Source organism: Pongo pygmaeus, chromosome 16 (assembly GCF_028885625.2).
Source record: "Pongo pygmaeus isolate AG05252 chromosome 16, NHGRI_mPonPyg2-v2.0_pri, whole genome shotgun sequence".
Classification (NCBI taxonomy): Eukaryota; Metazoa; Chordata; class Mammalia; order Primates; family Hominidae; genus Pongo; species Pongo pygmaeus.
Window position 1 is genome coordinate 61,183,750 of NC_072389.2, and position 25,312 is coordinate 61,209,061.

General features: G+C 36.7%; 1 protein-coding gene across 3 annotated transcripts in view; it reads right to left on the minus strand.

Annotated features, from left to right (window-relative positions):
- Positions 1 to 25,312, minus strand: part of NEDD4 (NEDD4 E3 ubiquitin protein ligase) — a 613,929-nt gene that overhangs the window by 26,406 nt on the left and 562,211 nt on the right. For all 3 annotated transcript variants that reach the window (XM_054451604.2, XM_054451602.2, XM_054451605.2), the window contains 7 exons: positions 18,747 to 18,797; positions 17,211 to 17,272; positions 14,395 to 14,497; positions 7,705 to 7,871; positions 5,451 to 5,568; positions 5,197 to 5,364; positions 891 to 956 (listed from right to left, as the gene is read on the minus strand). In XM_054451604.2, coding sequence (XP_054307579.1) covers positions 891 to 956; positions 5,197 to 5,364; positions 5,451 to 5,568; positions 7,705 to 7,871; positions 14,395 to 14,460 — 585 coding nt within the window. In that variant the 5' untranslated portion in view covers positions 14,461 to 14,497; positions 17,211 to 17,272; positions 18,747 to 18,797. The remainder of the gene's footprint in view (positions 1 to 890; positions 957 to 5,196; positions 5,365 to 5,450; positions 5,569 to 7,704; positions 7,872 to 14,394; positions 14,498 to 17,210; positions 17,273 to 18,746; positions 18,798 to 25,312) is intronic.

Below are 25,312 nucleotides of genomic sequence, written 5' to 3' on the forward strand. Positions count from 1 at the left end.
GACAGAGAGAGAGAGAGACAGAGAGAGACACAGTCTTGCTCTGTTGCCCAGGCTGGAGTGCAGTGGTATGATCTCAGCTCACTGCAACCTGTGCCTCCCGGGTTCAAGCTATTCTTGTGCCTCAGCCTCCCGAGTAGCTGGGATTACAGGCATGTGCCAACACACCCAGCTAATTTTTTTATTTTTAGTATCAACAGGGTTTCACCATATTGGCCAGGCTGGTCTCGAACTCCTGATCTCGTGATCCACCTGCCTTGGCCTCCCCAAAGTGCTGGGATTACAGGCATGAGCCACTGTGCCTGGCCAGAAGAATTAAATATTAATCAGAAAGAATCCTTTAAAAAACACCACATCCCTTCTTCACTATTTGTTTGCTTTAAAACAAATTATATTTTATTTTGAACTAAAACCATGTATTATAATAAAAAAAGGGTAAATTATATATTTTAGTGAAATAAACCACATTTTAGATATCTTAAAGTGCCAGTGCATGCCTGAGTGATGAAACCCTGGCTATGCTTCATGTACAGGGCAGACATGGCTGCTGGATGCCATGTGCACGTGCAGAACATCGGCAACTGGACAGTGATCCTGAATTGTACGCTGTATGCAGCAGATCACCTCTAGCCAGCACAGCACTTCAAATGACAAGCCCAGATACCACCCACAGTCACCAGCATGCAGAGACTTTGCTTTTAACATGGGAGAGACGGTTCTCCATGTTTTGTCTTTAAGGCCCTTCCCTGAACATCACCACCTGGAGCCTACATTCTGTGCTGTATTAGCTCCCTGTAAAGCAAACGTTCACACTCAGTCTTCCAAAATAAAAAAAAATAAAAAAATGCTGAATTTTATATCTTTCTTGATTGATGGGAGAGGGTAAAACTCACCACAGGAAGCGTAGGTTGTTCCTCAAAAGTATAGGCTTGTAAGCTGCCTCTTCTGCTGGAATGATTCTTGTAAAAAAACAAGACAACAGAAGAATACCTTGAGATTTGTGATTTGCCTTTGAGTGACAGCTAAGGTAGTGAGGGTAAATACGACAGGGCAGAACAGAGAAGGCTGGCTAGGATGCAAATGTTGAGAGTGCAGGCTGAGGCACGTGGTCGCTCTCAGCCCCCTATGTGGACACGTTCACACATCCAGCTCCCACGCCCCCGGTGCTGGACTGCCTCCTGGACACCTTCTCTTGAATGTCTCACAGAAACCATTCTCAAATACACTCCCTCTCCACTTTAGTTACTAGTTTTATTGTTGTTTTAACTTCACGTTTTCATCTTTTGTCACTTTGATTACAATGGCAGCAATATCCTAATAGGTTTCCCCGTTGCAAGTCTTACTTTCTTAAGTCCATTCTCCATGCTGCACGCTGCAGGCTCAGAGCATCCTGCAATGCACAGCCAGTCCTGTCCTTCTGGAGCTGAAGCCCATGACAGCACAGAAAACAATGCTTCCTGAACACCACAACCTGCCCCTTCCTGACTTCTTCAGCCACTTACCACTTCGCAATCTACCCCGTGGACATTCCAGACTACTTGTTTCCTGGAAATCTCATGTTCTTTCTTTCCTTATGTTTTTCTATACATGCTATTATCACTATCTGAAATATCTTAGTTGTGTTATTTAATGACACCAAAATTTACAATGCACATACAAATTAAATCAGAATATCCACTGTAGTACTGTTTATAATAGCACTGTAAACAATCTAAAGTCTTTCAATAAGAGACTGGTGAAATACCTTAAGGGTTACTTGTACAATGGAATATGCCAGAGTTTAATGATTGTTTTAGTTGGTTTTTAAAGGAGTACATCTATATGTACTGAAATGGTTCAATGTCTAAGAGACAGCAAGTGAAAAAAGCAAGTTACCAAAAAGTAGGTTTAAGATGATCTCAGGTTAAAAAATCATCTACAAATATATGTGTATGCATGCATATTTATGAATATACAGAAAAAGTTTCTATATACGTATGAATGTGATTTATCACCAGCAAATCAATATCATTTATTCTTTAGGTCTTTGATCACTAATAGAGACTTAGGGAACATGTATTAGTGGTAAGATGGAAGGTTTAATTTTTATTTATTATTTATTATTATTATTTTTTTTGAGACAGAGTCTTGCTGTGTTGCCCAGGCTGGAGTGCAGTGGTGCGATCTTGTCTCACTGCAACCTCCACCTCCCAGGTTCAAGCAATTCTCTTGCCTCAGCCTACCGAGTAGCTGGGATTACAGACATGTGCCACTGTACCTGGCTAATTTTTGTATTTTTAATAGAGACGAGGTTTTGCCATGTTGGCCAGGCTGGTCTCGAACTCCTGACCTCATGTGATCTGCCTCTCAAAGAGGCCTCTCAAAGTGCTGGGATTACAGGTGTGAGCCAAGATGCCCAGCCTTAAGTTTTATTTTATATACCTAAATACAGTCTCAATTTGTAACCATAACCATACAGTGCTTTAAAAATATTTTTTAAAATAGGTAACACTCATACATGTTATAAAATTCGAAAGAAGCCTGAGAAACAATACTATTCCAAGTCTTTACAAAAAATTTTTTAAAAAATTAGCAGGGGTACAATGGCATGTGCCTATAGTACCAGCTACTCCAGAGGCTGAGGTGGGAGAATCCCTTGAGCCCAGAAGTTTGAGGTTGCAGTGAGCTGTGATCATGCTACTGCATTCCAGCCTGGGCAACAGAGTGAGACCCTATCTCAAAAAAACAAAAGGTACAAACAATATATATCCTGTTCATTCTTTGCCTCTCTTCAGAGGCAAGCAACATTATTAGTTTCCTCTTTAGTCCTCAAGTAAATTATACAAATATTTATGCTCTGCATTTCAATAATTTACATAAATTCTGGTGTAACAAACACACGGTTATGTACCTTGCTGTTTTTCATTTACCAGCATCTCTCAGGGATTGTTCCATCCAACATATACACTCGAGCCCACCTTGTTCTCTTCAATGGCTGCATAGTATTACACTATATGGTTGCCATGTATTACTTTAAGTAAAAAAAATACCAGGAAGAAGGGGAATGGGATCATATGTGATTTATCATCAGCAAATCAATATGGTTTATTCTTTTTTTGTCTTGAGATGGAGTTTCACTCTGTCACCCAAGCTGAAGTGCAATGGTGCAATCTCGGCTCACTGCAACCTCTGCCTCCTGGGTTCAAGCAATTCTTCCACCTCAGCCTCCCAAGTAGCTGGGATTACAGGTGTGCACCACCACACCCAGCTAATTTTTGTATTTTTAGTAGTGACAAGGTTTCGCCATGTTGCCCAGGCTGGTCTTGTACTCCTGACCTCAGCCCATCTGTAATCCCAGCCTCCTAAAGTGCTGGGATTATAGGCATGAGCCACCACGCCCAGCCTAATGTAGTTTATTCTTTAGGTCTTTGACTGACCTGTCCCACTCCCCTGTGAAAAAATGAAATGAATGGAAGACAGAACAGACAAATGGAAGAAAGGAAGGGCAGGAGGCAGGCAGGCGGATTTACTGGCGGATATTCATATTCACGTACAACTATCTACTGTGAAGCTTCTTGAAGAAGATGCTAGAGCAGAGGTTAGCACACGTTTCCTGTTAAGATCCAGACAGTAAATACTGGCTGTGGGCCATATGGTTGCTGCTGTAACTACTTAATTCAGATGATGTCGTGTGAAAGCAGAGATGGGCAATACCTAAACAAATGATGTGGCTATACTCCAGTGGTAATTATTCATAACAGGCAGCTGCCAATTTGGCCCACCAGTTGTAGTTTGCTTTCTTCTGCACTAGAATATAAGTCCCATGAAGGCAGGAGATATTGTTAATTTTATTTACTGATGTATCCTCAGTAACTAGCATATAGTACCTTGCATATATGTGATCTGCTCTCAATAAATATTTACTAACTAAATGAAAGGCAGGGAAACCTCAACTGGAAATGACAAATAGCATCCTCAGAGGATAATCTTTGTCTACTACTGAATCTCCCTTGATGATACATATTAGACAGCTAGCTATGAAGTTCTCATCGTGGAAGCATATGCTGGGATACTTTATTCTGAACCCTATGGACAACAGTTTTTACAGTGGTGGCTGAAGTGAAAATGTCATCTATCTCCTTGTTTAGTCAAAGTATATCAGTTCTTATTCATATATACCTGTTGGTGACATCTGTGATATAATGTTAAAACTTCAGGCCAGAAGCAGTGGCTCATGCCTGTAATCCCAGCACTTTGGGAGTCTGAGGCGGGTGGATCACTTGAGGCCAGGAGTTCAAGACCAGCCTGGCCAACAGGGTGAAACTCCTCCATCTCTACTAAAAATACAAAAATTAGCTGGACGTGGTGGTGTGCACCTGTAATCTCAGCTATTCAGGAGGCTGAGGCATGAGAATCGCCTGAAGCTGGGAGGTGGAGTTTGCAGTAAGCCGAGATAGCACCACTGTACTCCAGTCTAGGTGACAGAGTGAGATGTCTCAAAACAAACAAACAAACAAACAAAGAGACAAACAAAAAACCAACTTCAGCATAACTGGGAGAGAGAAAAGCAGTCCCTAACATCCAGGAGCTGGCATGGCACTCATAGGTAAGATCAAGAAAAAATCAAGACCACTCTGTAATTGTGGCTGAATATAGACAAAACATGAACACTGTCCAAGCCACAAAATACCAAACATTTCCCTATCCTGGCAAATGTGAGTGACTATTCTACTTTGCTAATCATAGCTTTAGCCTCACTACAGATAAGATTTGAGATACAAAATCATAGAATTATCCCTGCTTCCCAACAGCATCTCATGTAGAACAAAGTCCTGCTTCCTAAAACCCTCTTCAAAATCACCTAACAGGAACCCAAATCCTTGAAGTCTTTTCTAACATTCTGCTACCAAAACACCAATGGTGCGTGTTCTCCCTTGCTGAAATGAATAATAAACCCAACTTGTTCAATGACAAATGTGTCCCTAGTGATTTTTGACTGGAGGGCACTGACATAATGGAAATTTGGATGCCATGACTCCGGTCCATACTATTAATGAGGATATTTGAAAAATGACCATGTTGTAAAGTCCCAAGGTCCCTAACATATTATTACATATTATTGCATTTAAGACAAAATTTTACATAAAAGTTAGTTGCTGAATAGTATAATATCCATAATATAAACTACTGAAGCCGTAACAAAATCTAAGAGCGTCTTACTGAGCTGGATGCTGGCTGGCTCATGGCTGAATTTCCAAAAATGGTGAGTCTGGCATTCAATTCTTCTGTAAGATGAGTTGGAACATCCAAGTTACTTGATGGTGGAGGTGATGGGAAGGCCTGGCTGCTATACATGGTGGCTTCATCTTCTCTTATAATTTCCCAGTTCTAAAATGAACAGAATAAGCTTAAGCCACACATACTTTATTGCTATAGCATGTGTCTTTCAAGGAGAACTAGGAAACTACTTATACCTCGGAAGACTCTCGGTTGTCAACACTTTCTGTTTCCTCGGATATTTGCCGCCTGGTGGTAAATGCACGTTGTGCTTGCAGTTGAATGTTGCCATTCTCAGCATCTGTGAGGTTGTCCCTATATTGGAAGTATAAAAAGCCATCATCCATGTCTTAAGTAGTTAAAATGATTGTCAAAAGATTCTGTGATTGTTGAAAAAAAACTACATTAGATCAATAAAAAAATTTATTGTCTTTGACCAAAGGCTATTTCAACATGCAAAGATTCAATCATGGGTAGGCAGACTGGTATATTTAGAGTACCTTACGGAGTTTAAGGTTTTGTGAAAAGGTATAACATGTCTGATTTGATATTTTAGTTTGTCACTATGTCTAGGATAATGTCCAACACACATAGGTACTCAAAAATATTTGTTGAATGAATAAATATCAGAGCGCTTCATAGACTATTTCATTATATTATTTTGCCATGTTATTATAAGAGTAATAGAGTTACACATACATACATCTCTGTGAATCAGATAGTACATTTTCTAGAATCGGTCTTAAGCCAGGAGTAGAGTACTCCATGCATCAATGTGAAGGGCAGAATGAAAGACGGTGTAAGAACTTTATAATGAAAAGCTTAATGGTTTAGGAATTACATATCTATTAGGAATGGTATCTGTTTTTTGTAATATACAGTCATGAGCCTGTCCTGAAAAAGGTAATAGTAAAGATTTGTCTGAGCTTAGGAGAGGTACAATGAATCAAATTGGATGGTTAATGAGTATTAAAAAAAAAAAGAAAGAATGAATAAGACCTAGTATTTGATAGCTTAACAGGTGACTACAGTCAATAATAATTTACTTGTACATTTAAAAACAACCAGAAGACTATAATTGGATTGTTTGTAACAAAAAGGATAAAGGCTTGTGAGGATGGATACCCCATTTTACATGATGTGATTATTATGCCTTGCATGCCTGTATCAAAACCTCTCATGTACCCCACAAACATATATACCTACTAGGGACCCACAGAAATTAAAATTAAAAAAATCAGATTGAACACCCTTACCCCAGTCATTTATATTATTCTAACTATTTGCATTTAATATAACCAGTCTATCAGATCAAGAATTTTGTTCAAATATTTAATAATAAAGTTATTGTTAATTTATTTAATGCGACATGAGCTCAGGCTAGTCAGAAGACCAGTTCTTACTGTACCATAGCTAATGAAAACATAATTTTGATACACGGTTCTAAGGGTATGCTTCAGTTTTTTTTCCCCCTAAATATTTGATTTTGGCTACCTGAAAATGACATCAGCCACAGTGAAAGAAATGTGATTTTGCTCATGTAAGGCTTGCCATAATACTGAGGTATGCAACAGGGCAATTCTGCAGAATTTTATAGTGTCTTCAGCTTTGCAGTCTGTACGTCACTCTATGAAGACTGAAGCTTCTGTGCCATGAAGTACTCGAATTGCTGATTTGTTTTGGAAGGATTTGAGAACAGAAAATATCTATGAAAGTGCTTGGCATATATCAGGCACAAAATATCAAAGCCAAAAATTAGGAGGCTAATGAACACATTAAAAAATTACAAGTATGTTTCAAACAGAAGATTAAAGGAAGACTTTATAAGACTATATGGAAGGAAAAATGGAAGGGGATTTGAGAATAAATATGAATAATGGGAGCTTTTATAAATGTATATACAGTCTAATAATAAAAAAAATCACTGAGGAGACATAAGTTAGAATATGTTGAAAGTCATTCCGTCCTTGATCTGTGCATGCTGGAAGTTATGTGGACATTGACCAGACTGTCAAATGGGCGTTTAACATAATACCCTTATTATTGAGTCCTTTATATTTTACAAATAATTTATATTTTAAAAATAGAGTACTGTAGAAATTAACATTTTATATTTTAATAACAAACTACAAAAATTCTCCAAGACTTCTAATTCAGCCTAAAAATAAAAATGTACCATTTGTGGCTACATAAAATTAAAAACCTATTAAAATTAAGACGCAATTAAAAGGGTAGTATCTAGAGTCAAGTAATTTTGAATATTATCAAGTCATTTAAAAAACGAAAACAGCAGAGTTAGGATTTTTAAAGTCCTGGGCAATAAAAATCCTAGTATTCTTATAGTTTATGGATCATTATACTGTTATGCATCCATCTGAGACATGACTTCAAAATGAAAATTCGCAGTTAAAGTGTTTCCAGATTAAAATTGTGAAAGCCATCAGCACATACTGAGGGGTTGGTCTTTTCCACTGTGTTCTTCTAGATTCATGGTTTACATAATAGGTCCTTCCAAGGATATCCTGCCTCTCTTCCCACCCTGGAGGTAGAGGAGAAGGTTCTTGTTGTTGCTGCAAATGGCAAGCAGCATCTGGTTGGTCCAAAACAACCCAGCCAGGCTGAAAAACAGGATGGCAGCAATTAACTTTACGCATGATTTTTTTAACTTTATAAATTATATGCTAAAGGAAATTTAAAAAGAGATCTATTATATCAAGTTTTAGAAATTATGCATAGACAGAATAAATAATCCTCAACTTTTAAGACCATAATGTAAATACTTTATGATAATGAAGAATTTTTTTGCAAAAATGATAACCATTTAAATTTTGTTTAAAATTGTCCAAAATTTTTTCAAAAAAAACTTTAAAGGCACAAGCCTGTAAAGTTTCCATCAGGTTCTTCCTGGGTGACAGAACCAGACCCCATCTCAAAACAACAATAAAACAGAACTTTAAAACAAATCTATTTAAAATTTTCATAACAAAAAAGTAATAAAAGTATGTGAGGTGACAGATTTAATTAGACTGATTTAATCATTTTGCATTGTAAGTATGTATCAAAACATCACATTGTCCTCCATAAATATATACAATTATTGTCAATCAAAAATAAAATTTTAAAAAATCTAATAGAAAAAAAGGACAAAAAATCTTTTAAATAAACAACCATGGGAAGTTGGAAAGTACTGAGAAATTGAGAAGTATAGTTTAAACTACTAGTGTAATCTTAGGCTATTCTCTAAATTATCAGCTGAATGAAGGGCAAGGATTATTACTTATTAGTCATTGTCTTTCCCACAGAGAAAGCACCTTGCTTATGGTAGAAATCAGTAACTATCTGACACATGGAAAAAATCATTTGATAAAGGTCAAATATACAGAGGGGCAAGATGGGGAAGGCAAATGATTTAGAAATAACTGCTACAGTGAACTCTCTAGTGATGGAAAAGTCATTCTGATTCCCTTGTCTGATTTCTCTCTTTCTCCTCTGCACCAAGGTAAGGCATTTTATCAAGTCATAAAACAGCCAAAGAAAGATTTTTTAAAAATGCACTGAGAAGTTTGGTTTCTCAGAGACTAACAAGGGGCAAAATTAACATAAAGCCTTAGTTAGGGCAGTTAAAGTAAGGTATTGATAGAAAAGAGTAGCAAGAGTTAATGCTTTTATATGAGAAACCTCATAAAAGAAAAGGCAGTAGGTCAAAGATTCTATTAAATACTGATTGGTTAGGAAAGCATTAGAAACTGAAATAAACTGGTGAAGAAAACTTTAAAATGCTCCCAAAATGACACAAAAGAAGACCTAAATAAGGGAAAGACATAGTCTGTTCTTGGCTGGGAAGACTCAGTCTCACAAAGGTGTCAATTCTTCCCAAGTTAATCTATAAATTTGCCAAGATTCCAACAAAACTGTTATGATTAAACAAAAAAAAATAGGCCAGGTGCGGTGGCTCAGGCCTATAACTCCAGCATTTTGGGAGGCCGAGGCAGGCAGATCACTTGAAGTTGGGAGTTTGAGACCAGCCTGACCAACATGGAGAAACCCCATCTCTACTAAAAATACAAAATTAGCCAGGTGTGGTGGCGCATGCCTGTAAATCCCAGTTACTTGAGAGGCTGAGGCAGGAGAATCACTTGAACCCGAGAGGCGGAGGTGATGGTGAGCCGAAATCACGCCATTGTACTCCAGCCTGGACAACAAGAGTGAAACTCTGTCTCACAAGAAAAAAAAAAAAAAAAAGATACAAGGCAACTCTCAAGTTCAATAGAAACATAAACAAGCAGGAATAAGCAGCACAATTTTTAAAAAGAAAAGCAAGAAGTGAAGATCAACCCTACCAGATAAAAACACATTATAAATGACAACAATTAAAGCTGTGTGGTTCTGATGCATGCATCGACAGGAGCTCAATAGATTTGCCCAGAAAGAAACTCGACTTTATAGGAATTCCGGCCGGGCACGGTGGTTCACGCCTGCAATCTCAGCACTTTGGGAAGCTGAGGTGAGGGGGTCACTTGTGGTCAGGAGTTTGAGACCATCCTGGCCAACATGGTGAAACCCCATCTCTACTAAAAATACAAAAATTAGCCGGGCATGGTGGCGGGCACCTGTAATCCCAGCTACTCAAGAGGCTGAGGTAGGAGAATTGCTTGAGCCCAGGAGGCAGAGGTTGCAGTGAGCTGAGATCGCACCACTGCACACCAGCCTGGGCGATAGAGCAAGACTCTGTCTCAAAAAACAAAAAACAAAACAAAAAAAAAACAAAAAAACTTTATAGGAATTTAGAATATGATAAACACATTTTAAATCTGTGGCAAAATAGGCAGATTACTTAGAAAATGGGCACCCATTTGGAAAAAACTTCACTTGAATCCCTACCTCATGCCTTATATCAGGATAAGTTACAGACTGAATAATATCTAAATGTTTAAAAGTGAAACCAAAAAGTATTAGTAACAAACTTTTGAAAATTTTAGAAATATATTTTAAAAGTGGGACACTGTTAAGTATGACACCAAACCTTGAAGGCATGAAAGAGAAGATCCATAAATTTGACAACAAAACACCCACATTTGTATATGGCCAAAACTACTAAATAACATTAAAAAAAAAGAGCAAATGACAAAGTGGCAAACATTTTTGGTACTTTGATAACTGAAACAGAATAATTTCCTTAGATACATAGAGCTTCTGTTCTAGGCCTGGAGATCAGCAGTAAATGACTGCTGTGTGACAGGCAGTGGACTGCTTCCAAGATGGAAGAGAATTCTTCTATGTTGGAAGGCTAGACCTGAAAACGAGGCCTCAGGGAAAAGAGTTGGGAAGGAAAGGAATGTTTTTTTGTAGCAGGGAGAAATGGATAGGGGTTTCTGCAGCAAGGTTGATCTAGTTTGGCTAGCTCTGTATAGAAGGTGACGAGTAGTGGGGGAGGAAGATGACAGAATAAATTATTTTGGGAGAAACGGTCTGGATGGGAATTTCTCTCTTTCTTCTCTCTCTCGACACGGTCTCATTCTGACACCTAGGGTGGAGTGCAGTGATGCCATCACAGCTCACTGCAACTTTGACCTCTTGAGCTCAAGCAATCTTCCACCTCAGGCTTTAGGTGCGTACTACCATGCCAAGCTAATTTTTAAGTTTTTTGTAGAGATGGGGTCTCATTATGTTGCCCAGGCTTGTCTCAAACTCCTGGGCTCAAGCAATCCTCCTGCCTTGGTCTCCCAAAGTGCTGGGATTACCAGCATGAGCCACTGTGCCCAACCTTTCTTCTTTTTTTTTTTTTTATTTTTACCTCTTTTATAAGAATTGTTATCCCTATTTTTTTCTTTTTATTGCCCAAATTTCATTCTCTTCTTTCCCTATATCCTCTTACTTTGTCTGCCCATCCATGTTTATCTTCCTTCTTTCTTTCTTTTCCTTTCCCTTAAATTATAATACAGGATCTAGCATACCTAAAATTTAGTCTTGCATATATTGAATCAGATTGTATTTTTCTGGTTTCAGTCCCAAAACATGTAAGTTTTTACATTTTACTCTTTTGAGAAAATATAAATTTAACATTTTTTGGTTGAATATAACCATTGATTACTTTTCCTTTAAGATTAATACAATTTATTAATAAAATAGTTCTCACTACTGCTGTAAAGGATTATAAAAATACACAGTGCTAGAAAAATGGTACCAAAAGAATATTTCTTTTAAAGTTTCTTAGAGATTTCTCTCTTAAATGTCTGCTTAATGTATTTATATTATCTGAGTAAATTCAGGAAGAGAAAGAACAAAAATTAATTTAATTAAGGGCTTAAAAAGACCTGTCTCAAATTTGTGGAAGTAGAGTTGTACAATCAAACACGGCTTAGAAAGACTGGATACAATGCCTCTATACAGTCAATTTTTTGGATAGAAGGCCTTCCTATTAAATATGTATCAGCTGCTATTCTTTATAAAATAACTTTCTAAGTATCAATGAACCTTATTTAATTTCTAAGCGCAAAGCCAGTATGTAATTGCTCACAATTTAATTAAGTCAAAGAGGGTCAGAAAGAAAGCATTCAGAGGTACAACCAACATTTTATGTTAATTTTGTAAAATACATACAACTAACCCTAAAGTTGCAAATGGTACAAAAATCAAATGTTACATAATTATCTATTATAGCCATACTTTACTACAGAATACAAACTACCTAAGAGTGAGCTTCATTTCAAAATTACAATTACTTAAATAGGAGAATTTTATATATACAGTCACAAACTAGCTGTCAAAGAACTAGGCAAGACTCCTCTAGTCATTAGCTACACAGAAGGTAAATAAGCACAGATTCATGTGTTTGAATTCCTAGGCCCTTTCATAAATAAACTCCTACATCCTTACATCTCCTGAAATTATAAGGTGCATTCTGAGGGAATTCAAACATTGAGACAAGAGACCGCAAAATGAAGTGAGGCAGTTCTCTCCACAGAAACTCAACTGTGAGTAGGGTCCTATGATGCGTGCATGTGGGCAAAACTTGGAGCAGGTTACTAAATAATGAAATGCTGTTAAATTTTTTCAAGTTACTAAATAAATAATTTTCTTTCTTTACAGCAGATATCCTTCATTTCAAACAGAATTCCATTATTCAAGATACTCTGGTACACCAAAAAGCCAGGTAGAGAAACTTCTACTGAATAAATACTTGAAAACTTTAAAAATGATTATTATACGAAAATCAAAGAAAAATACCTAACAAAAAGTTAATCAAGTAAGTGAAGAGAGTTCTTTGATCACCAAACCAGGGGCTATCTATACTCTGTGATTTGAAGAAAAAAGGTTCTTTCCTGGCCGGGTGCCGTGGCTCACGCCTGTAGTCCCAGCACTTTGGGAAGCCGAGGCAGATGGACGGCTTGAGGCCAGGAGTTCAAGACCAGCCTGGCCAGCATAGTAAAACTCCGTCTCTACTAAAAATACAAAAATTAGCCAGGCATGGTAGCACATGCCTGTAATCTCAGCTACTTGGGAGGCTGAGGCACGAGAATTACTTGAACCCAGGAGGCAGAGGTTGCAGCGAGCTGAGATTGCACCACTGCATTCCAGCATGGGCCACAGAGCAAGACTCTGACTCCAGAAAAAAAAAAAAAAAAAAAGGTCTTTCCTTCTATTATTATAGATTCTCCTGCAAAGCAAAATCTCATTAGTGCATTTAAAATTTTCCCAGAAAGCTCTGCTGCAAATTCAGTACCTGTTCTAGAGCTTTTCTTTCTCAATGTACATGGGCATGTGAGGTAGAGCCTAGCCCCTGGGGAAGGCCCTCACCTTCACTGTTCTTATGGAGACCTAAGCAGGCCCTCAGTCAGAGGAGAAAGTGTTAAGCAAGGCAACAAATAAGAACCCTCCAGAACAATTTGGTGCCATACGCTGTGTGCTTTGCTTTCAGTAACTGCTGTTAATATGGTTTGGCTGTGTCCCCACTCAAATCTCATCTTGAATTGTAGCTTCTATAATCCCCTCGTGTCGTGGGAGGCACTCAGTGAGAGGTAACTGAATCATGAGAGTGAGTTTTTCCGGTGCTGTTCTCATGATAGTGAGTAAGTCTCATGAGATCTGATAGTTTTATAAAGGGCAGTTCCCTGGCACACACTCTCTTGCCTGCCACCATATAAGCTGTGCCTTTGCTCCTCTTTCACCTTCCACCATGATTGTGAGACCTCCCCAGCCATGTGGAACTATGAGTCCATTAAACCTGTTTTTAAAGCTTTATAAATTACCCAGTCTCTGGTATTTCTTCACAGCAGTATGAAAATGGACTAACACAGCTACTGAATAAATGATACTTCTTTTTGATGATAATGTGCTTTCAAAGGGAACCTCAAGGAGCAGGTGTTTTTTTGACCCCTTTCCAAATCATAAATTTTTTTGCTGGAAGAAACCCTCGAGGTCATCTGATGCCATCCTGTCACTCTGCAAATAAGATCCTGAGGTTCGGAAAAGTTCAATGACTCACACAAGTCTGGCTAGATAGAGTGTGCAACTAGGATTCCAGTCTCCAAACCCTATCCAATTCTATTCCAAATACATACTTTCTGCCTTCTACTTGCTTACTCCAGATGCACGTAACTCTACACAAATCTTGACTTGGACTTTCCTCTCATTCTGTCATCCATGAAAATTGTTAAATTCTACTTGCCCTACATACAGAAGGCTCTTTATTAGATCACTTAAATTTTCCTTGCTCCCTAATTCCCCTCCTTTCCTATGAGCCCTCCCACCATAATAAGAATATTAACAGGACTTAAATTTCATAAAAGAGTTCCTAATCAGTGGAGTCTCCTCAAAATGTCCATATATTTAACTTCAAAATACTAAATTGTGTTCTTACTTTAATGGAGAATATACAGTTTTAGAAAACTTTGAAAAACTAGATTTATATTCTATTCTCTACTCCTTAACCTTTAAGAAGGCCATCAATAATGGCCATTCCTTCTACAGAAATATCCTTAGAGGAAAGACTATTAATGAATGCTTCGGTGAAATAAACGTCCAAGTAAATAATCTTTATTGCACATGTTAACTTCATTCAATAGTTATTGTTCTTCAGAGTACAGTAAAATAAGAAATTAAAATTTTTTTTAGTTTAACCAAATATTTATAAAATCTCACCTCTAATTCCTCAGCCTGTTCTGCATTATCGTCTTCTGAGCCACTGGTTTTAGGTAAATAAGTCATTTTTAGTCTCAGATAACCTTTAACTCTTGATTTGTGACTGTAGAAAAAAAAATATTCATAAAACTTTAACACCAGGGAGAAAAGTATTCGATTAATAAGAGTTTAATGAACACCCACTAGGTACCAGGGGGTCTACAAAGGGAGGTTCAAAGACAAGTTCCAGGGCAGAAGATATCTAGGGAAAGGAATAGAAGGTAGAGAAAAGGGAAACATATATAAATAAATAAATAACTGTTATGACACAAAGAAGATGCTAAGGAAGTTTAAGTGAACGATCAGAGACAATGTCAAAGAGAAGCTGGCCTTTGAGTTGGGGTTAGAAGATTGGGGAGGATTCTTACCTGTGGCAGTAGAGGAAAAGGCATATGAGTGGAGAAGAGGGCAAGATCCAGGAAACAGATGGGAAATTTGGGGTGCAATTAAGTAAATTGCAGTAGTTCAGTTTGGCTAGATTACAGGACATGTAAAGGGGACGACAGGAGATTGGGATGGTCCAGAGGTCATGCAAAATCAGACAACTTCAGACTATTTTTCATATTTTGGTAAATCACTGAGAATTTGGGGGATAGAGAAAGGTATCCTCAGAGATGTGCTTTAGGGATACGAATCTGGCCATATTTTTTTGGATGACAGAAGAGTAGAGGGCAAGGCCTGATCAGTGTCTGAAACCTGCTACATCTCTTTGGCAGCTGTTTGAAACTGTCACACCATTAATTTACCTAATCTATTTTTATATTGTATCACCTCTTTGAATAATTAGTTGTCTAAGCTAAAGGCTGCTGCCTGCTGTAGTAATATTGTAAATCTTTTGAAAACCTGTCTTTCATAAGCTGCTGCTGCTTTTTTTTTTTTTCTTCTTCTTCTTTTTTTTTTTTTTTTTTTGTTTTGAGACAGCATCTCCCTCTGTCGCCCAGGCTGGAGCACAGTGGCTCAGTTACGATTCACTGCAGCCTTGACCTCCCAGGCTCAGGTGATCTTCACACCTTAGCCTCCTAAATAACGGGGACTACAGGTACACACCACCATGCCCAGTTAATTTTTGTATTTTTTTGTAGAGACGGGGTTTTGCCATGTTGCCCAGGCTGGTCTGGAATTCCTGGGCTCAAACAATCCACCCACCTCAGCCTCCCAAAGTGCTACGATTATAATGCTTTCATAAGGTTCTAATTTAAGGCTTAATTCTATTGTCCTCATCAATTCTAGTATCCTATGATTTACTTAAGAAATCCTTACTTGTCTCAGCTGTCTATATAGATTTTTTGGGGATGATTTTTTACAGATAGCAGATATGTAGCAATTACCCTTTGTCTTTCTAGACAAGAGTCCTAATCCTTTTCTTCTGTCTTCAAGAGATTACCTACCCCCACTCCCAAGCCTCCCCTAATCTTTTTAGCTCTTCTCTGTATGGTTCTCATGGATTTGGCAAATTTAGTGTATCCTTTCCTGAGTAGTCAGTGAAATCCCGATGCTTATTTCCAAGGCCGCTAATGTGGCTTGTGTCTCCATACTGAAGGAGATGTGAACATTCTGACTTGTGGCTATAAAAGATGGATACAGAAAATGTGCTCAGATAATGTTTTGTTGAAAAGTTTCTCTACAATTGTATGTTTCATGTCTTTTCAATTGGAAAAGAAGCCTCAAGGTTTTGACTTAATGAGGCTCAAACAAATTTAGGAATGTAGTACATTTTCTATCTGAATAAAGTTCTTTCTACACTTGCAATAATATTCATTGCAGACAGAAGAAGCAAATTGTATTTTTTAAAGATAAAGACACTAGAAAGCATGTGACAAATTGAAAAGCAGGCTGCTAGGACAATCAAATAAGAAAAAACAATTTAGTTATTCTTGATATGCAGATGTCACAATCAGTCTAAAATTAAAAGACTAAAAGAGATTTACATTCCAGACATCTACAGAAATTAAATGTGACTTCCTTTATAAAGAGTAAATATTAACAGTCAGTGAGCACTCCTTTTCATTTTGTTTTAATATTTATATTACAAACAGTAATTTAAAAAATCATTTTTAAGTGAAAAATTTTACTAAGTTCCAATAGTACATTTTCAAATGCATTTTATAGTTTAAGAAACAAGACAAATACTGTTGCTTTCACAGATGTCCTTTCTCTGCTTTAGTTTGACCTTTTTGACAGTAAATCCACACATATGTTTTCACTAGATTTTACTTGTCAATGAGGTATAGAAGATCAAAAGGAGTTTTAGTTACAGCTTAAATTTAAATTTTTTTGATAAACATCAAGTAACTTTGTTTGGGAAAATGGAATTATAAGCATGCTATTTGGGTTTTAAATTCTAGTCTTATGTTATTTTCTCTAAATATTTGAGTGTTCTGAAATACTTTTTAAAGTATGCAAAATATAGTTAGGTTTTTCTGAAATTGGCTTTGTGCACGTCGAGTTGGATAATGGTTTTAGATGAATTCATGTTTGTGATTTTTTAAAGCATAGTATGACAATATGACATAAATAGCCTTCTAGTCTGATAAGTATTAGGAGAACGAATCTTTCCCAAAGGGCTGTGATCACTTTCTGTATTTTCAGAATGTTCTGCAATGTGCATACAGTACTTTTAATCAGAAATAGCAATGAAGCTTTTAAAATAATAATAATAATAATATTTAGAAGTAGCTTTTTTACAGAGGTTTAAACCCTGAATTTCTAATAAGGCTACTATAAGGTGTAATGAAGAGATAAAAAATTTAATATGCTATTATTTTATATTTACTGACCTTCTTGGGTGAAGAACAAAATCCTTAAATGTATATGGTCTCTCCAATCTTGGATTTTCTGTCTAGAATAAAATAGTGGGTTTTCAAAATATATCTATAACACCAAAAGCATGTACTTTTCAAGAATACTCATGAACTATCACCTAAGGCATAATTTAAGTTGGAAGTGAGAAAAAAAAGTAGCTTTAGTTTATCAAATGCTAACTTGACAGTGCTTTCACTTTCCTGCCCAAGAGGAATTGCAGCCGACATCACAACTCAAACGAAAACCAGCTGAGCAGGTGGGCTGTGGAGCCAAAGGGAGGGCAGAAGAGAATAAGCAGAAAAACAGTATAGAGTGGTTAGTATGTTGACATCCCAAAGAACATGGACTATGCACATGTCTGCAGGCTGGCTTGGTTACAGCATGGAGATAATTCTAGGAGATCAAAAAAGTCAACAGCCTGGAAAGTAAGACTGGATTAAATATATTACTGAAAGCTTATGGTCCTGCACTATGTTTAAAAAAAAAAAAAGATTATGCTCTGGAAAGACTGTGGAGAGCTAATTAATATAACTTCACAAGACTGAAAAAGAAGTATTTTTTCTCTTTCTTTAAAATTCAGCAGTTGTTAGTTTTTATTATCCTTCTCTGATGTTTTGCATTGTTAACTACCCAGTCTGCCTTGAAACTCTTTTCTTAAATTCTCATGACATTATTTTACTTGGTTGTTTTCCTGTTTCCCCTTGTCTGTCTTCTCTTTCTTTTCTGATCCACTCACGTTGACTGAGGGTCAATGGCTGGCCCTCCATTCTTCTCTCTTTTATCAGGAAAGCCCATTATTCTCAGAGATTCTGCTGTTATCTGGACAGTGATAACACTCAATCCTTCCAGTCCCTTTTCCCTACATAGCTGATTTTTATCTCTCTGTCAGCAGTCCACTTTAAACTTTCATTTTGTTTCCTATCAAAACTCTGTTTGTCCAAAAATAAATTTTTTGCTTTTCAAAACAAAATGGCTTTTCTTCCTCCCTTTTCTACATGAGATGCCACTCTTATCTTCCAAGTTCAACTTGCATTATCTTTACTTCTTGCTTATTTTCTTAAGCCTCCATGTCAGATATGTGATTCAATAATGTTCTATTTTGCAATGTGTCCTGAATCTGTTTTTCTCCTTGCTATATTCTTAGTCCTGATTCTCAGTGTTTTATGTTTCCATTGTCGTAAACTCTTAGTTTTCTTCTGTGAGCTTAGGCACTCCTCATTCTAGTTATTCAGCACAATATTTTCAAACTAATCTTTTTTGCACAATGTTTTCACAATGCCAACAAACATCAGAAATTCTCTATTTCTCACTGGGGTTCATGTATGGAAATCTTAAAGAGAAAATGGAAATGGAAAATTGAAATGAGTTTTTGGAAAACAGTATGCTCAATAAATAAAAGTAGTATACATTTGATAAATCAATTATTTACATTAACTATATTATATATATGTAAGTATTTATTAAATTTAAAAAATAAGCACAAAAGGAAAATCATGGACACCTATACCAACCGGTAATGGATAAAGTGGAACATCCACTTGACCTAGGAAATCATCTCTTGTCTGTAAGAGAAAATAGAAAAAATATAATTAGTAATATGCTCAATTCCTTTAGAAGAGTTTAATGAGATAGTGCCACCATTCACAGAAAATGTAGAATTTTTTTTTTTATTCAGTCCTATGCAGCATCAATGGAAAATAAAAAGTAATGTGGTACAACTTCTGGTAATGGAAGAGTAGCATATATTAGATTAATCCTTCTGCAGATAACAATTATATTCTGTGACAAAATACTAAAAGAGCTATTTGAAAGTACAACAGAATGACCCAAAACAAGCAGAAACTGGAGGGACGTCAATCCTTCAAAGAAGGAACTACACTAGGTAAGATTCAGTATTTATATGGCTTTTCCTCTAGTAGTATTCCACAGTCCACATAATGCAGAGAGCCTATAACTTAAGCTGAAATCCGCACTATTACTGGCTTGAGGAGTCAGAAGGCCTAGTTTGGGGTTGACAGCATATCTAGAAAAAGAGGAGAAAAATCCCAGAAAAAAAGAAGCCACCAGAGTTCTTCCAAATCTATATATAAACTCTTACCTAAATCCCTAGTTTTACCCTGAACTGAAAAAGTGAAAGTCAACAGCTGGAAGACTGAGAGGGCTCATCACTGATTTCAGCTGATGTTCACCAAAAGGGAAGCAGAATTTGGAGTTCAGCTATGTTAACTTGCTAGAACAAAAATCAACACTGGGCATAGAGGCTCACACCTGTAATCCCAGCACTTTGGGAGGCCGAGGTGGGCAGATCACCTGAGGTCAGGAGTTAGAGACCAGCCTGACCAACATGGTGAAACCTCATCTCTACGAAAAATACAAAAATTAGCCAGGTGTGGTGGCACATGCCTGTAATCCCAGCTACTTGGGAGGCTGAGGCAGGAGAGTGGCTTAAACCCAGAAGGCAGAGGTTGCAGTGAGCCAGGACCATGCCACTGCACTCCAGCTTGGGTGACGGAGTAAGACTCCGTCTCAAAAAGAAAAAAGAAAGAAAACACTCCTCAGGGAAATATAATAAAATTCACTGTCTCTATTAGTTACTATATATTCATTGTCCAGCCCACAATAAAAAAAATTACTAGACATGCAAAGAAATAAAAAAAAAACCCAGTATGAAGAGAAAAAGTAATTAACAGAAACCAGCCACAAGATGACGCAGATCATGGAATAAGCAGACAAGGAAAATAAAGCAGCTATTATAAAGATGTTCAAAGGACTTAAAAGAAAAATAAGGTCATAATGAATGAAAAGATGGGGAACCTCAGCAGTGAAGGGGAAACTAAAAATGAATCAAATGCACATTTTATTTTATTTTATTTTATTTTTGAGACAGAGTCTTGCTCTGTCACCCCAGCTGGAGTGCAGTGGTGCAATCACAGCTAACTGCAACCTCTACCTCCTGGGTTCAAGTGATTCTCTTGTCTTAGCCACCCAGGTAGCTGGGATTACAGGCATGCACCATGCACCATCACGCCTGGCTGATTTTTGTATTTTTAGTAGAGACAGGGTTTCACCATGTTGACCAGTCTGGTCTCAAACTCCTGACCTCAGGTGATCCGCCTGCCTCAGCCTCCCAAAGTGCTGGGATTACAGGTGTTAGCCACCACGGCCGGCCAGATGTACATTTTAGAACTGAAAAATATAATACATGAAATAAAAAAATTCAATAGATGGTTTTAAAAGACGATTGAAGATGACTGGAGAAAAGTATCATGAACTTGAAGATACAGAGACAGAATTTATCTAATATGAAAAATAAAGGGAACTTGTGGAAAAATTTCAAGCAGTCTGACATATGTGTAACTGGAGTTCCATAAAAGGGGATGGGTAATAGGGCAGAAAAATATTTGGGGAAAAAAACAGCCAAAATATTCACACATTTAGAAAAACACAAGCTGAGACAGTCAATAAAGTCAGTGAACTGAAGCAGGATAAATATAAAGAAAACATGGGTAGGTGCATCATTATTAAATGCTGAAAACAAAAGATAAACAGAAAATCTTGAAAGCAGCCTAATAAAAATAATACATTACACACAGGAGAATAAGAATACAAATAATGGTTGACTTCTCGTCAAAAACAATGGAAGCCGGAAGACAACTGAATGATATCTATAAGTGCTGAAATGGAAAATGTACCAAGAATTCTGTATCTAGCAAAAACTATCCATAAAAAAGGGAAGGAAAATAAAGATACTTTTGGATAAAGTTGAGATAATTTGTCATCAGCAGACAAATTGTTGGCACTACAGAATATGCTACAGGAAGTTCTTCAGGCTGAGGATAAGTGGCACCAGAGAGAAATTCAGATCTAAAGAGAGTAATAAAGAGCACTAGAAAATGGTAAATATGTGGGTAAAGTGTTTTTTTTTTTCTTAGGTACCTTCTCAATCTTTTAAAGAACAAATTGTTGTATACAAAAAAAAAATTGTATCGCTATACTATGGGTTTAAAATATATGTAGATGTAATAAAAATGACAACATTGTGCACAAGATAGGTGGAATAATCAAATCTATATTGTTGCAAGACTTATATTTTATATAAAGTTGTATGATTGATATAAGTTAATCATTAATTGACTGCAGAGCTAAAAAGCACAGAGAAGAGTTAAAATGGAATATTGCAAATATCTGACTAACCCAAAATAAGGCAGGAAAAGAGAAACAAAGAAACAGATGAGATGAACAGAAATAAACTGCACATTCTGAGAGCTAAATCCAGCCATATAAATTATGACAAACTAGTCCAATTAAAGACAGAGATTGTCAAGCTGAATAAAAATGCAAAACCTAACCATATGTTGCCTATAAAAGACATCTATCATTATTGTTTAAAAATATTTTATTAAATATTTTTCTTTTTTTTCACTTTTTTTTTTCTTTTTTCTTTTTTTTTTAAAGAGATGGAGTCTTGCCATCTTATGCAGGATGGTCTCAAACTCCTGGGCTCAAGGAGTCTCCTGCCTTGGTGTTTCAAAGTGCTGGCATTACAGGTGTGAGCCACTGTGCCCAGCCAACTTCTCATTTTAAAAGAATTTCAGATTTTAAAAAATTGCAAAAATACTGCGAGAGAATCCTCATATACTTTTCACCCAGATCCACCAAATGTTAACATCTTAAATAACAATATTATGATGATCAAAACCAGAAATATTATTAACTACTCTACAGACTTGACTCAAAATTCACCAACTGTCTGCCTAATTTTAGTCCAGGGTCCAATTCAGATTCATATATTGCATTTAGTAGTCCTGTCTATTTAATTTTTTTAAATCTGGAAAGTACCTTAGTCTTTCTTTGTCTTTCATAATCTTGACATTTTTGAGCAGTACTGACTAGTTATAGAACATCCTTCTAATATTTCTTCATGGTTGAATTTAAATTATGCATTTTTTGCAAGAATACCATAAAGGTGATGCTTGTGCCCTTCTCAGTGCATCATATCAGGAGGCACATGATACTGATTTGTTGCATTACTAATGGTATTAACTTCAATCATTTGGTTAAGGTGCTGCCTTCCATGTTTCTCAATATTTTCCCCTTTGTAATTAACAGTATCTTGTGGGAAAAGCCTTTGAGGTTACGTAAATAGCCCATTTCTCATCAAACTTTTTCTCACAAACTTTAGCATCCATTGATGATTCTTGCCTGCAACAATTATTACTGTGGTGCTTGCCAAATGTTGACTTTCTATTTCTACCATTTCCATTATTCTTTTTATATTAATTAATTATTATTCTGCTTAAGTAAAGAATTTTCCCCTTCCTCCCATTTATACATTCTAATTTATATCATCATAGACTCATTGATATTTATTTTGTATTATCTTATAAGATATAATCCATTATTGTTACTTATTTTTTTACTCAAATTGTCCCAGATATGGTCATTGAGAGTCATTTCAGGTTAGTTTTTGTGCATTTCTGATATCTTCTCAAATTTTTTGTGTACTTCCTTACTTTTTGGCACCACAAAAATGCTTCAGGTTCAGCATATACTCTTCTTATCCCTGCTCTACAATCAATCAGCCACTTCTCCAGAGAACCCTGATAAATTTTACTGGAGAATCACATTTAGATATAAAGATCTGGGTTCAAGGTGCTTATTACTTTCAGGCTCAAGAGATGAACTTTGAATTCAAATATACAGATAAATTGAAAATAAAGGTATGGAAAAAAAATCAGGTATACAGTAAGTATAATAATATCAAATTAGATTTCATGATGACGAGTGTTGCCACAAATAAAAAGAAACATTTCATAATAATAAAGATATCAATTCATAAAATATCACTATAAGTCAATAATATGAATCAATAATAAACAGAAAAACAACCCAATTAAAATGGGCATAAGACTTGAACAGATATTTCAAACAAGAAGATAAATAAATGGTAAATATTATATGAAAATATGCTTATCACTATTAATCATCGGGGAAATGCAAATTAAAATCACAATGCAGTACCACTTCAAACCCCCTGGAAGCTAAAATAAAAAAAGTCTGACAAAAACAAATATTGGTCAGGATGTGGAGCAATCAAAAACTCTCTTATAAAGTTAAACATATACCAGTATATGACCAAGAAATTCTGCTCCTTGTATTTTCTTAAGAGAATAGAAACAAATATCCTCTAAAATACTTCTTCAAGAATGTTCATAGAATTTCATTCATAATAGCCTAAACCGGAAATAAATGTCCTTTGAAAAATGAAACTGTGGGATATGCAATTAGTAGAATTACTCAACAATGAAATGAAATGAACGGATATACAAAATAACATACATAAATCTCAAAGAAAAGTGGTTTTTTTGTTTGTTTGTTTGTTTTGTTTTTTTGAGATGGAGTTTCACTCTTGTCGCCCAGGCTGGAGTGCAATGGCGGGATCTCGGCTCACTGCAACCTCCGCCTCCCTGGTTCAAGCGATTCTTCTGCCTCAGCCTCGCAAGTAGCTGAGATTACAGGCATGTGCCACCACAACCAGCTAATTTTTTTGTATTATTAGTAAAGACAGGTTTTACCATGTTGGCCAGGCTAGTCTCGAACTACTGACCCCAGGTGATCCACCCGCCTTGGCCTCCCAAAGTGCTGGGATTATAGGCGTGAGCCACAGCGCCTGGCCAGAAAAGTTTAATTATAAAAAGAAGATACAAAAGAGTACATGCTGTCCGATTTAATTTACATGAACTGTAAAAGAAAGAAAAAAGGGAGACTGGAAGAGTAGATGACAGCAGAGAGAAGTGAGAGAATGAGTGAAAGTCCTAATACCAAACAGTAAGGACCTCTCCAACTCCTTTGTTTCACTTGGCTTCTAGAATACTGGCAGACAAATATATGCTTCCCAGGAAAGAAAATTCCTCTCTGGAACAACTAAGCAACACAATGAGACAGACTTAAAGATATTAAATCCAGGAAGTCTTCCAATAAAATGACTAATTCTCTCTGCTCACCCCAAAGTGAGGTCCACTAGTCAGTAGATGCCCATGAACAAAACCCTTCCAATAAATATTGGAATCTTATACATTATGGGCAGTTAAGGACTACTAAATATTTGGGGAAAGTTTATAACGTGAAACACACAGACCTAAATGAAAGACAGGAGTCTGATGGATAAGAATCAAGTCAAATTGCAAGAAAAATACCTCAGAAAAACCGTAATATTCCCAGAGATAAGAGGAGATGAACCACCTGTCAAACAAAATAGGAGGCTGCAAAAAAGAAGCAATCAGAGGACAAGAAATATCTCTTAGAAATAAAAAATATAACTCAAATAAAAACTTCAAGATAGAGTTAGAAGACAGAGTTAAAAAAATTCTCAGAAAGTAGAACTAAAAGACAATAGACTATAGGATTCTTTAAATAAGGAAATTACAGGAGAAAATTCAAAAGTCAACATCGAAATAATAGGCATTCCAGAAAGAAAAGAGGAAAGGGAGGACATTATCAAAAAAGCATTTTAAGTAACTTTGCTTGAACTCAAGGAAGAGAATATTAAAAATAAAAGGGCTGGCTGGGCACGGTGGCTCACGCCTGTAATCAATCCCAGCACTTTGGGAGGCCGAGGCTGGCGGATCATGAGGTCAGGAGTTCAAGACCAGCCTGACCTACGTGGTGAAACCCCATCTCTACTAAAAATACAAAAATTAGCAGGGCATGGTGGTACATGCCTGTAATCCCAGCTACTCAGGAGGCTGAGGCAGGAGAATTGCTTGAACCCAGGAGGTGGAGGTTGCAGTGAGCCGAGATCGCACCATTGCACTCTAGTCTGGGTGACAGAGCGAGACCCTGTCTCCAAAAAAAAAAAGAATAAAAAGGCCCACTGAATATTAGGCAAAGTGCATGAAAGGGGAAAAAGACTTGCTGCAAGGCACATCACTGTGACATTTCAGAGCACCAGAGATAAAGAAATTCTAAAAGCTTGGAGAGTAACAAAGTAGCTAATACACAAACCTGAAAGATAAGAGAGTACTTCCTGCAAAATAAAGAGAGAAAGATATTTCTTATGTAGAATTCTACATTCAGA